Here is a 15,859-nt window from a genome sequence, read left to right on the forward strand (position 1 = left end):
CGGTGTTTGTCTGTCTGCTGTGGTGAGCTGAGGTTAGAGGTTCACATTGCAAACTGTTGTTGTGTCTTTCTGACCTACACCAACCACAACACTCCACTCACACATCACCCAGGCGTCTTGTCCAAGAACACAATGACACCTGGGGAAACCAAAATACAAACTGCCAACCTTTTGGGTATAAGACGACAAGTGAATTTCTCCACTGTGAGATCAACAAAGTCCTATCTAAAGCTCTAAACCGCAGCTTCAACCAAGCACATTTCCTCCAGTTCAGCTTTAATTCCAAAAGCTTCTGGAATGGAGCTTACAGCCTATTGGCCAATGTATTGCCTTGTTTGAAGACCTACAAAAATCATCTAAGCTCATCGTTTTTGCCACATTTTAGTCACGTTAGATTTGTCTTTTGTCACGATTTTTGCCACATTTTTGTCATGTTTTCATTGATATTTTTGTCACGATTTGGTCCTTTTTTTTCATAGTGTAAGGTAACTGTGATCAATCCACAACAATGTGACCACAACATGTCAAATAAGCGTCAAAAACGTGATGAAAACACATCCAAAAACTAAGAAAACTCGACAATCGTAACGAGTTTCGTAGGTCTTAGCTTTCAAATAAGGTTGCAAGCTCCAGTCGAGAAGATTTGGGTCAAGCCGAACTGGAGAAAATGCAGTCGGTTAAGAGGCTAAAGCTCATTTCATCCAAGGATTAGAATAAAATACAAGCATTTATTTGATTTAAGATATTTCTATGTCTTTGCTCCTCAGACGTGACTGTAACTCACTGGGGGCGGGGCATCTCCAGCTCGTCTCCATGGAGATGTTGACAAAAGGCAGACAAGTATGATATTCAAACAGGTTACGTCCTCATTCGAATCCATTCTTTGATTACCCACCGCAAATATAGCATTTTCTGTGTCGAGCTGGTCATTAGGAGTGTATTTTGTATTGGCAACTGTAGAATCCAAAATGTTACGCAGTGTATCTTTAAATTAATTAATATTTTTTCTGGACATACTTAGCCTTCAGTTCTGCGTCCTCATAGCCTTTGTTGGAGACATCTTCCAATCCACCGATCAGATGCTTGAACGAGCTGAAAAATAACAACAATTCAGTGTATTAAAGTGCCAGGTTAAAAAAGTTTAAAATCATATGTTTTAAAAGCTAGAGAAAGACAGTGTATATGAGCTGGTGAGGTGATAAAATACGATGGGCTTTGGGTCCCGCATCCAGGGCAATTATCTCATAGATTTCTGAATTTAAAACTGATGTTCAATACAGTAAAATCTTGAACCGCTTCCTTGTAATTAGTGGGACATTTACTTGCAATAAATCCTTTGACCCACAGAGGGCAGCAAAGAGCCTAATATTCCAAAGCCAGTTGCCAGGGATACTTGGATAAACTGTGCATTTGTTCCCATACACAAATTATGTGCATTCATTGTGAAGATATTTGCATTGTGAAGCTTAAAAATAGAGTTATTTTGTAATGTGACTGACAGGGGAGGTGGCCAACACTGACTTCCACATTGTGGGTTGGATACAACAGGCAGCAAAAGAACATTCCATCCCCAAAGTTAGTGTGTTTAAAGCTAAAAAAGAACACGAAGTGAGGATTTAATAAGGATTAGAAAAGGGCCAGATTATGCATGCTTTAATGACTTTGTAAGAGCATCTTCAAAACTGCAGCTCGTGTGTATAAAGCTTCCGATCTGCAGGGCTGGGAGTCGATCGAAAACTGGTTTCAGAAGGAAAGCTTAGTGCTGCAAACATAAAGCATACTGCCACGGTGTGATCTGGTAAGAAAATGCTCGGATGAATGGCGCGTAGTTCCCTGCTAGAGGAGCCCAACCTGTTGCTCGGGAGCCACCAGTCGCTCCGCAGCCGCGTGAAGGAAAGCTCCACAAAGACTTTCCACATTCATACACTTGGTGAGTCACATTTGATGACTGTCTTGGCAAAACAACTCATTACTATCTAGTCACATTTAGGCCAATACTTTCTGTTTGTGCACCAAATGACAGTGAATATTTTATAACACAATCTGCAAACAGTAAAATATATATATATATATTTATAAATTTTGATTTGTTAAAAATTTTAAAATGTAATATTATTAGCATGTCACAAAAACAACTATTAGTCCGGTTCACCATGTTCAGATTTCCACTGTTGTGGGATTTTCGTGGAGAGTGTGTATGTTTTTGGAAACCTTATGGTATAAGCAAATGGAAACACTGTCTCCATTTGCACTTGTCATTTGGTAAAACCATTTCCATTAGAGTAAATGTGGAGTTCTGGTCATCGCTATGGTCACGCCATGAAACATATGACAAGGGTTTCATTGACTTTTTTGATTGGAACGACCAAATAAAATTTTCTCTCAAAATATGTACATTTCTGCCAAACTGTATTTTACTCCCCAAATAAATGTTATAATCACTATTGTTTGTTTTTTTTGGTTGTTTTGATTTTTTTCTTTTTTTAAAACAAAAATCTGGCAAATTGCAAAGTGAACCGGACTACATATTGACTCATAGTTTGATAAATGACAGATAAACAATATATTCTAGGGCTTAAAAGTGATAGTCTGTACGTTTAAATATTTTACAAATTTAGTCCCTCCCTTTGCTGATTTCAGCAACTAGTCAGAATCCGCGGGCTACCACTTTGACCAATGAGACGAGCCTTTCCTGTGAACCAGCCTGTCAGGGCCAATCAGGGGAGAAGGGGGAGGAGCTTGATTGTTTACTTTAAAAAAAACTGTTCCTGCGCAAATCCTTTTGCAAACTCGGAAGGCCTTTACTTTCAAATTTCACTCTATTTCTCCTTACTTTGCAAACTTACAGACTATCCCTTTAATGTTCATTGTCTGTGTATTTAATTGCATTGTTTCACATTTTTGTTTGTAAATGTAATTTTTTACACTTTCTATGGCAAAAAAAAGTTGTCTTTCTGCCTCAACATAGCGAACTTCAGATTTTCTCATCATCCTAGTTGTTCTAAGTTCTAAGCATCATGTGTCGCTCTCTGGCGTTATCATTTTAAAAGTAACTCAAGGATATGTGCATATGTGATCACTTAATTACAACTCCTTGGTGTTTGTAGTGGGAAAGTTTCCAGAATTCGCTGTCATTTGTTGTAAGGGCAACACCTGAGAGCGGTGGTCATTATGTTTTCCCCGTTTAGTGCATAAATTCTGTGCCTCTTACTCTCTGTCGATGACCAGACATGTGACGGAGTCCACGGCGACCACGTTGGCTGTTCTCACGTCCTCACTGTGGGGGAGAAAAAACACACAAAAACTGTCACCTGAATGTCCCGCTGTGGTGAAGAGACAAGCGATTCTGAATTTCGAAAGTATATCCTGGAAACTGTCAAAACAATTGTCTTATTATCCGGAGTGGAACAATCTGGATCGAGTTTGCAGCTTAGACACAACGCTGACTGACTTTGTAATTCAGATGAGCACTTTCCTCTTGAAAATAACTAGAAGTGGATCATCCCTCAAAGTATTGAACATCAAAACCTAAAAATATACAGTCCTTTATGGTCTTTCTGTTTCCTATATCTTTTAAGATCTTAAGGGCTTATTACAACCTTTTCTTAATTGGTAGGACACTGACACATAAACAAAAAACACTGCACACTTTCTTATGAAGTGTAGTCAAAAAAACCTGCTCAAACAGAGGATATATTACACACCGCACAGCAAAACAACACCTGTATCATTATGAAACTGAATTGGAAACTAATGATGTGTTTTCCATCATGTGTGTCTCTGTTCATTGACAAAGTTGTTCTAGAGTAAATTACAGAGACAGGTAACACTTTATTTTACACTACCCTGGATACATTGTACCTGCCACATTTAGTACAATGTTATGTGCTACAATGGAATAATATTATGTATTTGTAGTTTGGAGGTAGATAATTTAATAACACATAAGACTCTAACTCTAACCCTAACCTAAAGTCCTGACCCTAAGGCTCTTATGTCTTATTATATTATGTACCTCTAAAGTACAAATACGCATTCCATTATGTATGTACTACACAGGTACAAGTAATTACACATTGATACAGAGCAGATTACAATACACTAAATTTTCTTTGGTACAATGCATCAAGGCACTGTAAAAAAGAGTGTTTCCAAGAGGGATTTAGGTTATAGAGAACGTTGTGAAACCATGAACTGACATCCAGTAAGAGGCTTTTCTTTTTTTTGGCCCAAAGGGCCACATTAAATCATCAATGTGTCAATCGCAAGGCCACATGCGGCTCACAGGCCTTGTGTTTGACACATGTGGTTTAATCAATGCCTTCTTTCTCATAGGATTTTAAACATGTCCAAAATTCTCTCTCTCTCTGAAAATACAGCAGTGAATCAAAGAAAACTCACAACACATCATTATAAGTAAACTTCAGCTCAACTTTCAAAGTGATATATCTAAATAATTTCGTCCCTTCTTCTGCGGAGTCTCGCCTTAATTTACAATCTTAAACTTGAAATGTTTTTTCCCTGTAATGACTTCCACCTGTTCCACGCTTTTCCTCTCAGCCTCCTTGAAAAATCAATGTCTGTAAAGCCTCTCTATGGTCTCCTCTCTCGCTGGTCTATTGAGGGAGAGGGGCACTTTATTTATGTGGAGGATGTCACGACGAGGAGGACAGCAGCGAATCCCTCGAGTCCAGCGCTCACTCAGATCACCTTCACGTCTCTGTGCTGCGCCACAAAGAGGAGGAGGCGAGGGGACAAGACGTACCGCTGTCCAAATCTTTCAATCTGGCAGCGAGGAGATGCACTCAGCTGTTTCATGTGTCAATTACAGACCGAGGGAGGAATTTGTCAAATATTGAGAGGCTTGTAGGCAATTTTCAAAGGCCTATCCTATCCGAAATGTACTTATTCGAGCTTTATACCATGTTTTGACATTGCTCTCTCATAAACACAGACCAGTTAAATGTTTTGTTTCTTGCACATGTTTCACTAATCCTGTCAGTTCCTGCACCTTGACTCAACTGCTCTGACCATTTCAACACTCTGCACTTAACGACAAAGTCACTTGAGCAAGTTTAGAGCCTTTTTCATAGCTTATTCAAATGTTTTAGCTTTGCACTGGAATCGAGTGTGTCTGCTGAGATTTTGATGTCGTAAGTGATGGGGCTTTCAATAGATACTAATACATTTGCAGATACAGTATGTACTATACCTGTATAATCTATGGGACACCAAATACCAAATGAAAGTCTTTCTGTAGGTCACAATGATGTATGACACAGGCCAGGGGTGTCCAAACGTTTTTAAAGCAGTACTAAGTAACTCATGCTCCAAGAGGCCATAAGCGCCACTGCAAGTGTTGGAGCGTGTTGCGTTTTTTTTTTACTCATTAATTGTCCGTGAGAGTAAATACTACGCTGACAGAAAAGACAAAGGGAGAGAGGGATATCCAATTACACAATGGAGATTTTTTTTTTCACTCAAACTTGGCTTTAAATACTGTTTAAGTGGCGCTAGCCCACAGTTAGCTTTGCCCGTTAGCCTGTTAGCTTCTTCGTCATTCCATTAGTGTGTATTGGGGCTCCGACCCGGTGCAGGCAAAGTTGCAATTGTGGTTTTCTGGCCAGAGAGACCAGGGGGAGATGAAAGTCCTTCCAATTATCCCATTAACACTTGTATTACCCCTAGAGTGACTATGAAAAGCATTTATTAAGGTAAACAAGTTACTTAGTACTGCTTTAATTGAGGGCCGCACATTGAAGTGTTCATTGTGTTGAGGACCGGTGGTCAACTCAGTAAAAATTAGGTTTGAAACAATAATGGCTGCTCTTTCTCGCATTTCTCTCAGAATATAATAATGAAGCTTGCGGCAAAAAGTTCCGTCTTTGGCGAGGTGTGCCAATTCAATAAGCAGCCTGGGGGCCACAAAAAAATTAGTCAGAGGGCCGCATTTGGCCCCGGGCCACACTTTGGGCACCGCTGTTATCAAGGGTGTAACATTTGGTAAAATATTGGTGGGCTAAGAGTCAGTCTCTCTCAGTGGGTCTTATTAGTTGCATTTTTTATTTTTTATTTTTTATTTATTTATTTGATAGGGACAATGCATATTGATGAACAGTTGCACATGAGCACTGTAAATATGCCAGATTATAGCGGGGATGCTAGTTTCCATCTGTAGTCCCTAGGCAGGCAGCACATACACAATTTACAATTTACAATTAACATAATGTGACAACAATAAATGCAGTAACAATTAAAAGTGTTCACAGGCCTGGTTTTCCTTTAGCCACAGCTTAAAACGTGCTTTGAAAGTGGCCAGAGTTGGAGTCTCTCTGACTGATAAAGGGTGTCTATCAGCGCATCAGTTATGTTAGAATATTGGGGGGGTTGAAACCTCCCTATCCCCCCCATATTTAGTGAACAGGATCCCTAAAGGGCCTCAGAAGCTCTGCAGAAGGGCCTAAAACAAGTACATGAAAGAACACTGAAATGGCAATAAGATTTTTTTTTTTACTGGGTTATTACTGGGTTTTTTACTGGGTTATAGAACTTTAACTTTGGTTAAAATACTAGTTAGACGTGTAGTGTGTCCAGATCTTGAGCCAAGTCCTTGACCTTGCCCCATGTGGGAAAAAAAGGTCCCAAAATGACCAGGGAATTGGACATTTTTGCTGTGAAGACTATTTGGCCAATCTGCTTTTATTCACATTTATTCTTATCCTACATTTTATTATTAAACATTATAGTGACTAAACTAAACCTAATCCTAATAAAAGATTTAACAGTAACAGTATTTTGTTGGGAAAGAACAGTTGGTCTAGACACTGTAAACAGACCTGTCAATCATCTCATTCGAGCATGGGAAAATAAAAAGACTCTTCCTGGTTTCTCCCCAAAGGCCAAACACACACCACTTATAGCGTCTATAGCTTTTAGCAGAATGTATGTATCCTGTTCTTCGCGTACCACATAAGGGGTATAAATTGACCCTCATGTCCCTGGGGCAAGTTAGCGGGACATTTTAACCTTGTAGTGTGATCACGGATTAATCCTGAAAGAAGTCGACATCTTCACTGCAGCAGAAAGAGTTCAAACCTGCTTCACAGCGAACAAGGTCAAACCATCTTTCAAATAATAAATGCTGCTAACTTGCCAAACGTTTAATACAATTTTGTTCTCATATCGACCGAGTACTTCAGTCAAGGTTGAATCCTTTCATTGACCTAGTTCAGAGCTGCTTTTGTCCTGGTATTGACAAGGTTTTGACTTTTGGTGGTGGTTGATGTCATAACATAACACGGATACAATCAGGGATTCAACGTATAAACCATCACATAATGCTATTGTGGAAAAATGGACACACAAAAAGCGTCAAGCTCCACTCTGAGCGAACATAACATAAACATAAATACCAAACCTACTTACTTAAACCAAGGATAGCTCTAAACGAGAACTGTCCTTAATAGTGTATGTGCTGATCGACTAGGACCTCTCTAGTTGCAGCCACAGTACAGGCAACTTTCCGACAGCTGGCTGCTGGTTGGCTGGCAGTCATTTTCTTTTGACCCCCAGCCAATATCTCATCCTTCCAAGGGGAATCAGCCTCCCAACCTGGGGTACGGAGACTCGAGGGTTTGGCAGGGGGCACTTGGAACTATTTCAGATTAAGAAATGTCGAACTGAACTTTAAATTGAAAGGAAAGGCTATACTTTGGAGTAAATTGTATAGTTTGGGGAGAATTTTAGGTCTACTTTGAACACAACATTGTCTTTATACTTGCAAAATGTACTTATGAGTGTTTTCTTTCTAAACAAACTGCAACACACTTGAGGGTGGGGGTCCACAAGACAAAACATGGGCAGCATGGGCTCTTGATAGTACAACTTGCAAAGCGCATTTACAGCAACAACAACAACAACAAAAATGCTTCCAGCTGTTTTAACCCTGGAAGTACTAAGGTGCATGTAAACTTACATACTTCCCCAGTAGCTGACTCTTTAATTTTCTTTAAAAATACAGATAATGTAGCAGATTGTTTTAATTTGTTTTCCACCTCATTCCACAAGTTTGGACTTCTGTGGCATATACTAAAGCTAGTACATTTTAGTTTCCTTTATTTCCCTTTAATAACCAGCTTATTCCTCATACTATGTTGGTGAGAGGGTGAATATAATGGAATGAGTCTGCACAATCTGGTAGTTATTTATTATTCTGTAGCAGCCGTTGCCAAAGTCGAGCAAGTTGTGGCCTCTCCATAGATCCAAAATCCCAAAAGAATAGACCTAGAAAACAGCAAGATTTCTATTTGTCTGGAAAAAGCGCCACTAAATTTCCTCACACTGCAGAATTCAATACTGTGAAGCTGATCAAAGCTGACATTTAAAGCCATTTTCTCGGACGAAAATCACAGAACTGACATTTACAAACACAATCTTAAAGATAAGTGTTCATAAACTAAACGTCAAAGGTCAGCGCAGCCAGGAATCGCACCGTCACCCTGTCATAATGCAATAATGTCCGACGGGCCGGTGTGCGGATACAACGGTGATAAGGGGTCAAAAAGTCACGCAGTGCAGAACGTTAATAAAATGAATTTTCCTGATCGCAGCACAGCCAGACCGGAAATGAGGTCACAGTGGGCAGAATATTGGTTTATTACAAGTTTGAGGCTGCGAGTGAAGTGTGGCCTAGTTATTTTGTATCGTTTTGTATAAAGTCAGGTCCATAAATATTGGGACTCAATTTGTATCTTTTTGGCTCTATAAACCACAACAATCGATTTCAAATGGAACAACCAAGATGTGCTTTAATTGCCGACGTTCAGCTTTAATTTGAGTATTTACATCCAAATCAGATGAACTGTGTAGGAATTACAACCGTTTTTATGTGAGCTTCCCACTTTTTAAGGTAAGTACTGGGACAAGTGGCTGCTCAGCTGTTCCATGGTCAGATGTCTGCTCTTCCTTCATTACCCCATTTATAAGGAACAGATCAGACATCCAGAGTTAATTTCAAGTGTGATATTTGCCTTTTGGAAACTGTTGCTGTTGAATTGAAGAGCCATCACTATGAAGCAAGCCATTATTAGGCTGAAAAAATCAAAACAAACCCATTAGAGAGATAGAAAACATATTAGGCGTTGGTAAATCAACTGTTATAAAGAACACACCGGTGAGCTCAACGACACCAAAAGACCTGGAAGACCACAGATGACAAATGTTGTGGATGACCAAAGGATTCTTCCCCTGGTGAAGAAATCCCCTTCACAACAATAGGTCAGATGAAAAACACTCTCCAGGAGGTGGGTGTATGTGTGTCAAAGTCAACAATCAAGAGAAGACTTCACCAGAGAGAGTACAGATGATTAACCACAAGGTGTAAACCACTGGTGATCCTCAAAAACAGGAAGACCAGATCCCATTACTATTGGTCCCCTGAAAAGTGGGAGGCATACATACAAAGAGTTGTAATTCCTACACCGTTCATCTGATTTGGATGTAAACACTCTCAAATAAAAGCTGAAGGTCTGCAGTTTAAGTACACCTTGGTTGTCTCATTTCAAATCTTTTGTGGTGGTTTATAGAGCCAAAAAGCTGAGAACTGAGTCGATGTCCCAATATTTATGGACCTGACTGTATATGCATGGTAATCTCAAATGACAAGTTTGCTCAGTTATATTGCAATATGTACTATTTTCAGGTACAAAGACTCACAAAAGACGAATAATTTTCAAGATAAGGTAGAGCTAATTTGTCAAGTACCCCTGAAGAGCCCTCTCTCCAAACCAGTCTCCCCGGGTCAGCTCCCTCAACAGCACGGGCTCGTGGCTGGCTGGGTCCTCCTGAGTCACATTCACCTAAAGGAACAGAGGAGAAAAAAACTGATCTGTAGTACAACTATTTACCACAACAGACAAGCTTTCTATTCCAAACTGTCTGGACTTGATAAAGTTGCGTACGACGTAGCTGGTGGTGCGCTACAAACAACGCTGACTACAACAAGCGCTTGCTGCTTTCTCTCCACTCTCTTCTTTATATAAGCATCATATGCCGACTGTGAGTTAAACACTGTCCATGTCCCGAGAGAGAAAGAGAGAGAGAGAGAGAGAGAGCATAGATCGATTGTCCCGCTCAAGCACTGGGCAAACTCTACTCCACAGAAACGTCAAAAAGCCTAGCCAATAGTTAGGGCTGGGCAGTTAATCGAATTGGAATCTAATCGCAATTTAATAAAGGTCGATCTCGAAAGTCGCATGGTGCATATTAATACACAGGAGTGCCAGTTCTGTTGCATTCTGGAAAAAAATAAGCAGTTGTTGCAGCGCCTGTCAGGTAAATCCCAGGGATCATTCAGCCAAACATACAGGAAGCACAGGATGGCAAATGCGGCAGCAAGAGGAAAGGACCTGGTGAGTAGAAATTTGGACCATGTGTTTGATTTTTTTCTTTTTTTTCGATTCGACAATCGAGATCAATCAATATGGGGAAAATAATCTGGATTTTTTTTTTTTTCCAAAATCGCCCAGCCCTACCTACAGTCTACGTTTGGTAACACAAGTTCAGCCTCTTAGTGTCCATTTTTGCAAGCTTTAACTGCGAGTGAACAATCTATAAATCAATAAAAATGATAGAAGCAGCAGGGAATGTGAAATGCTAGTTACCATTCCTTTACTGATGATGAAGAAAGTGTCTCCCATCGCTCCCTGCCGGATTATGAACTCCCCGTCGTCATAATGGGTCTAAAAACACACAAATAACAAAAAAACACACACACAAAGGCAATAATTACTGCTATTGTTTTATCTAGTTAAAATGTCTATAGACAATGGTTCAGATAGACCTCAATATATTTAGTTCTGAGGTATGTAAGTTTTATTTTCCCCAATTCACCTGCAGAGTTTCGGCTAAGTACACCTTCTCTTGGTGTTGCAAATATATAAAAATCCCACAGATGTCTGAAAACAGTGCCAAGGCTCAACATTCATTGCCTCTTCAAACATGTACAGTGAATTGGTTTGACCTTTAAAAGACTGTCATCGTTATCGACTGAAATTGTGTCGGAGGATTTCCTCACCTCCTCCATGACGTCGGACAGTTTATTGAGCGTTTCCTCCGTAAGGTTCTGGAAAGTGGGAACACTTTGGGCAAAAAGAGAAAGTGAAGGGGAAAATCATTACATTTTATATCGAGTGTGTTCTCTGTGCTTGCAGATACAGCACTGTTGGACTAAAAGGGTCACCAATTTACTCTGTTTGCTGCTCCCAAGCCTTACGTGTCGGCATCAGCTATATTTCTAGAGCGGAACATACACAAGCAATAAAGAAGGGGAGTAAACCAATCAGCGAACGGCGGTCGTGTGTTATGAATCACAAAAGTCACCTAATGTCGATGTGTTTTTGGTCATTGCCAAAATTAACGGCTCTGAATAAAAGTTTAGGTACTACTGGTATTGAGAAGTATCGAAGACAGGTCCCAAAAAATATATAGTTTTGATGCCTGTTGTGTCCAGGGACAGCATTAAAGGAAGTTACTTGGTTGTTTCAGCTAAAATAAATTACACACATTTAAAAGAAATAGTCGTTTATGGAAAGTAACATCATTGTTTTCTGTGTCGGTATCAGAAATGAAGTATCTTTAAAGGGACTATTCACCTTATTCCGGAGCCTCACGTGGGCGCCCCCATTAATTGTGCCCGCCCCTTTTCTCCTATCTGATAACATGAGACTGGAGAAGTCCACATAAAATCAGTCACTACACGAAAACACAGCCGTTTTTCGAGAAACGGTGCAGTGTTGACATGTTGCTGCAAATGAACATTGGCCATTTTACACAAATCAATCTACTAAACATCAGATTTGGGCGGAGAGAGTATTTTCCCTCGTTCTCCGTTTAAATGAACGGGCTTCGCGCTTCTACCGGAGGTGTCTGTACAGCGGAAGTGCCGAGACAAAGCAAAAAGTGGCAAAAGTGGGCGGGGTGGAATAAGGTGAATACAGAGTTTAAAAATGTTAAAATAATGTATTTTCCTCCCCCTACATGTTCCAGCCATGTCCTAATGTGTAGAATGAGCTCAGACCTATCACCACAACTGCTTCTAAAGTCATGAACTGTCACTCAAAAAGTGCCGTCGGTGCAGTTACATGTATGACCTGAGATGGCAGTGGTGAGTATAAAATGGCAAACTTGCATCAAGCCCCTTTAAAGTACTGGTACAGGAAGAAAAAAAACAGCCCTACGCGTCAGATTGATATTGAGGGGATTTCCGCATCCCTAGAGTGACTGACATGTGACTGCAAATAAACATTGTGCGGGTTCGTTTGAGTTTGCTTGACTTGCAAAGCTTCTTATAGTGTGCAAAGAATGATCTAAAAATGACATATAGAAATGCTTGTATCCTGGGTTGGGAAATGCTGGGTATTATCCAAGTATAGTCATGTTTTCTTCTGATAAGTAGGTGTCTTCCTCAAAATAACATTTTGCTCACACTCCGGAGATAACATCTTGACTTAAACATGAACACTTTTTGTCTTGTGTACTTTTTTGAAGGTTATTTTAGAGAAACCTGCAATATCTAATTCCTGATTTACTGAGCGTTACTGAGATGTGAAATGAATCTTTTTACAGAATATGCAGGAAATTTTCTTCTCACACTTTCATCATCAATCAACAGGAAAAGTTTCTAAACTAAATAACTTAATTTCAAACTTTACTTCATCTATTTTTCCCTGTTCGCCCGTGTGTGTGTGTGTGATATTAGGTTGCAGAAACTGTGCTTGTATGAAGTCAGATGATTTGCTATCGGCAAAAAAGCAAAAAAAAGCATCAAACACAATCTGAAGCATTTTGGTACATCTCCTCCCTCTCTAACGCACCGTGTCTGATGCCCTTTCAGATTAACGGCCTGTATCTGCATGAATAAAATTGGGGCTTTTATTGCAGCGGGTACCTCTTGAGAAAGTCCATGTACTCTGCGTGCTTGATGAGGCCGGTTCTCATCATTATGGTCTGGAAGCACTGCCGGTCGATGGCCCATAGCTTCACATGCGTCATGGCTGCAAAACAGATAGATAAATACATAAATAAAAAACATCAACGCATCGTGAGAGCGCCACAGGACTTTAGAAAAGCATTTGCAGTAATACGTCTCCAGGGTTGAAGAATCGTTAAGCCAATTAGAAAACAGTGGCTTGTACATATTTAATGCCAGGTCTCGGTGTGAGGTCTCTGCAGAGTGGGATGGAGGGAAAAACAAACACGAGCTGCTCTTCTTTATGTCACAGGCAGCTAGTATAGTACATCTTCAACAAAAAAGGAAAAAGTAAATACATTTTCATTTTAAAAAGGAGAATTTATGCAGTGACTTTTGAGAGCCGTTTACCATGTTAAGATGTTCCCTCATCAAAATACATGCTTGGAGTTGTTTTGAATAATTCATTTTAGATCACTAAAGCATTTCTAATTAGCAAAATGGAAGATAGTAATCAAGATGCGTGTGTAAAAAGCGCAATACCCCCACAATGACTCTATGTAACTCATTATCTGACACAAGCTTACACTGAAGATAAAGTATGTGTATGAAAAACTGGTTGAAGGGATTCAGATCTAACACAAAACATGTAGAGTTCTTGAGAAGGAAGCAGACTGAATATGCGGGATGACTTTAGTAAGTGTTTTATTTGTCATTGTACAAACGTAAAACGAAATAGTGTTCAGGTGTTAGTCATGAGCCGCTGCAACTGAGCCTCACCACCATTGTGCGTCAACCTGACCCGCATGTTTTTGGAGGAAACCTGGCTGGCTGCCTTCAATCTCCTCTGATCCTCTGAAACTGCTCCTGGGTTTGTCCCTGTTTCAGAGCGTGGTGTCCTGCACTGGTCACCTCCTCCTTCCTCTTCCTCCGCTCCACAACAGTCTTTCACCATCTTCTGGGAATAGCTTCGCAGTTAATCTGTTTTATTCTCCAGTGAACGTCCATTAGCCAGAACACTAGAAGGGATAGAAGGGATGTGTGGGTTAGCTCTGAGTCTCGCCCGGATACCTCCTCATTTGTCCCTTTTTTGTTTCCTGTAGCTCCTCTTGTGATGCCTCCACTCTGCTGCAGGTGAGGGGGGCTCTTGGTGCCTCTTCAGTGTCTCAGAAGATGAAATTTGTAGGTATGAAATTGGTTTAACTGATAAGATAGCTGTTTACTTTTAAAAAGCTGCTTTCTTCAGGACCATTATGGACTCTGCAGTAAAAAAAAATCCACCGATCCACACAAAAAAACATGGCAAAGACGTACAGTTTGCCAGTGAAGCCAAAAAAAATCAGTTGTACCGAGAGAGAGGGAGGTTGCTGCTTGTTTACACATCGCCATGACAAAGGCTGGGTACGTCTTATGAGGGAACGATGTTATAACATGGTCCAAAGAGTTTATTCAGCGTGACGGTTCTTTTAAAATGATGTGAAATCAGATTATTTGACACGGAGGCAGATGACGGCTGGAGGCAACAGTGACTCATGTGATAAAGAATTCAGTTCGGTTCAATAGTAGCTCAGTCCACTGCACACGGTTGTTGTGTCCTTAGGCAAGGCATCTCACCCAGTTGCGCCTTCAGAAGTAACTTGAGTGAATCAATAATGACTGCAGCGCTTGAGGAAACTTGTCAAAGCACTGCAGATATATTTTTGAGACAACGACATGAATATATTCAATAGTTTTGGCAGTAAATATCCGATTTATGCGTTTTACAGATTTAATAATTACAATGGCTCACACTTTCTTGCTAGTTTATGTTTCATGTTGCACAGTTGCACCAAAAAATCCTAGTTTGCGAATGTACCTTCAGCAACAATGGCAATAAAATCTATTCTGATTCTTTTTGTATATGCAGTGGCAAAGAAAAAGTAAGTACGGCGTTTGAAATTTCTCAATAGAAAAATGAATTCAGCAGTTTCTCAAGATATTTTGCAGAAAGACTTCACAACACCCCCACCTATGGTCATGAGATTTGGGTAATGACCGAAAGGACAAGATCGCGAATACAAGCGGCCGAAATGAGTTTCCTTCGTAGGGTGGCTGGGCGCACCCTTCAAGATCGGGTGAGGAGCTCAGTTACCCGAGAGGAGCTCGGAGTAGAGTCCCTCCTCCTCCACGTCAAAAGGAGTCAGCTGAGGTGGCTCGGGCATCTGTTTTGGATGCCTCCTGGTCGCCTCCCGCGGGAGGTGTTCCAGGCATGTCCTAGTGGGACAAGGCCTCGTGGAAGGCCCAGGACACGCTGGTGGGACTATGTCTCCGAGCTGGCCTGGTGTCGCCTTGGGGTCCCCCCAGAACAGCTGGAGGAGGTGTGTGTGGATTGGGAAGCTTGGGCATCTCTGCTGAGACTGCTGCCCCCGCGACTCGCCCCGGATAAAGCGGAATAAAATGGATGGATGGATGGATGGATGTAAGTAAGTGAACCCTTGTATTAAATAGCTGGCTGATCCTTCTTTTGCAACAATAAGTGCTTTTCTGTAGTGTCGTAGAATCTTGGACCATTCCTCTTTACAAAACTGCTGCAGTTCAGTGAGATTCAGGCTGTGTACTTACTTATTCCACGCTCTCCTGTGAAAGTTTACATGTTATGGCCAACAAAATTATGATAAAATGTAAATGTTTGGGGCGGTATTAGTTTAAGCAGACACGGTTTAATCAGTCCTGTGATTTTGATGAAGATCAGACCAAATTTAGTGACCAATTTAGGCAGAAATGTGGAAAAATTTAAAACGGTGTACTTACTTTTTCTTGCCACTGTTTGTCTTCATTGTATTTTCAGATATTTTTAAGTTACAGATATCCACTAGGAATTCAAGATATCTACAAGACATGTTAGACAAAACT

At 40.5% G+C, this 15,859-nt stretch overlaps 1 protein-coding gene across 1 annotated transcript in view; it reads right to left on the reverse strand.

Annotated features, from left to right (window-relative positions):
- The window catches only part of LOC306978553 (cGMP-dependent protein kinase 1-like), an 85,795-nt gene that overhangs the window by 10,626 nt on the left and 59,310 nt on the right, over window positions 1-15,859 (reverse strand). Inside the window, exons 4-9 of the mRNA XM_079577164.1 lie at window positions 12,947-13,052; window positions 11,075-11,138; window positions 10,662-10,739; window positions 9,763-9,857; window positions 3,212-3,277; window positions 1,018-1,092 (exon numbers count right to left, since the gene is read on the reverse strand). Coding sequence (XP_079433290.1) covers window positions 1,018-1,092; window positions 3,212-3,277; window positions 9,763-9,857; window positions 10,662-10,739; window positions 11,075-11,138; window positions 12,947-13,052 — 484 coding nt within the window. The remainder of the gene's footprint in view (window positions 1-1,017; window positions 1,093-3,211; window positions 3,278-9,762; window positions 9,858-10,661; window positions 10,740-11,074; window positions 11,139-12,946; window positions 13,053-15,859) is intronic.

The sequence above is a fragment of the Gobius niger genome (assembly GCF_951799975.1).
Source record: "Gobius niger genome assembly, chromosome: 19".
Taxonomy (NCBI): Eukaryota; Metazoa; Chordata; class Actinopteri; order Gobiiformes; family Gobiidae; genus Gobius; species Gobius niger.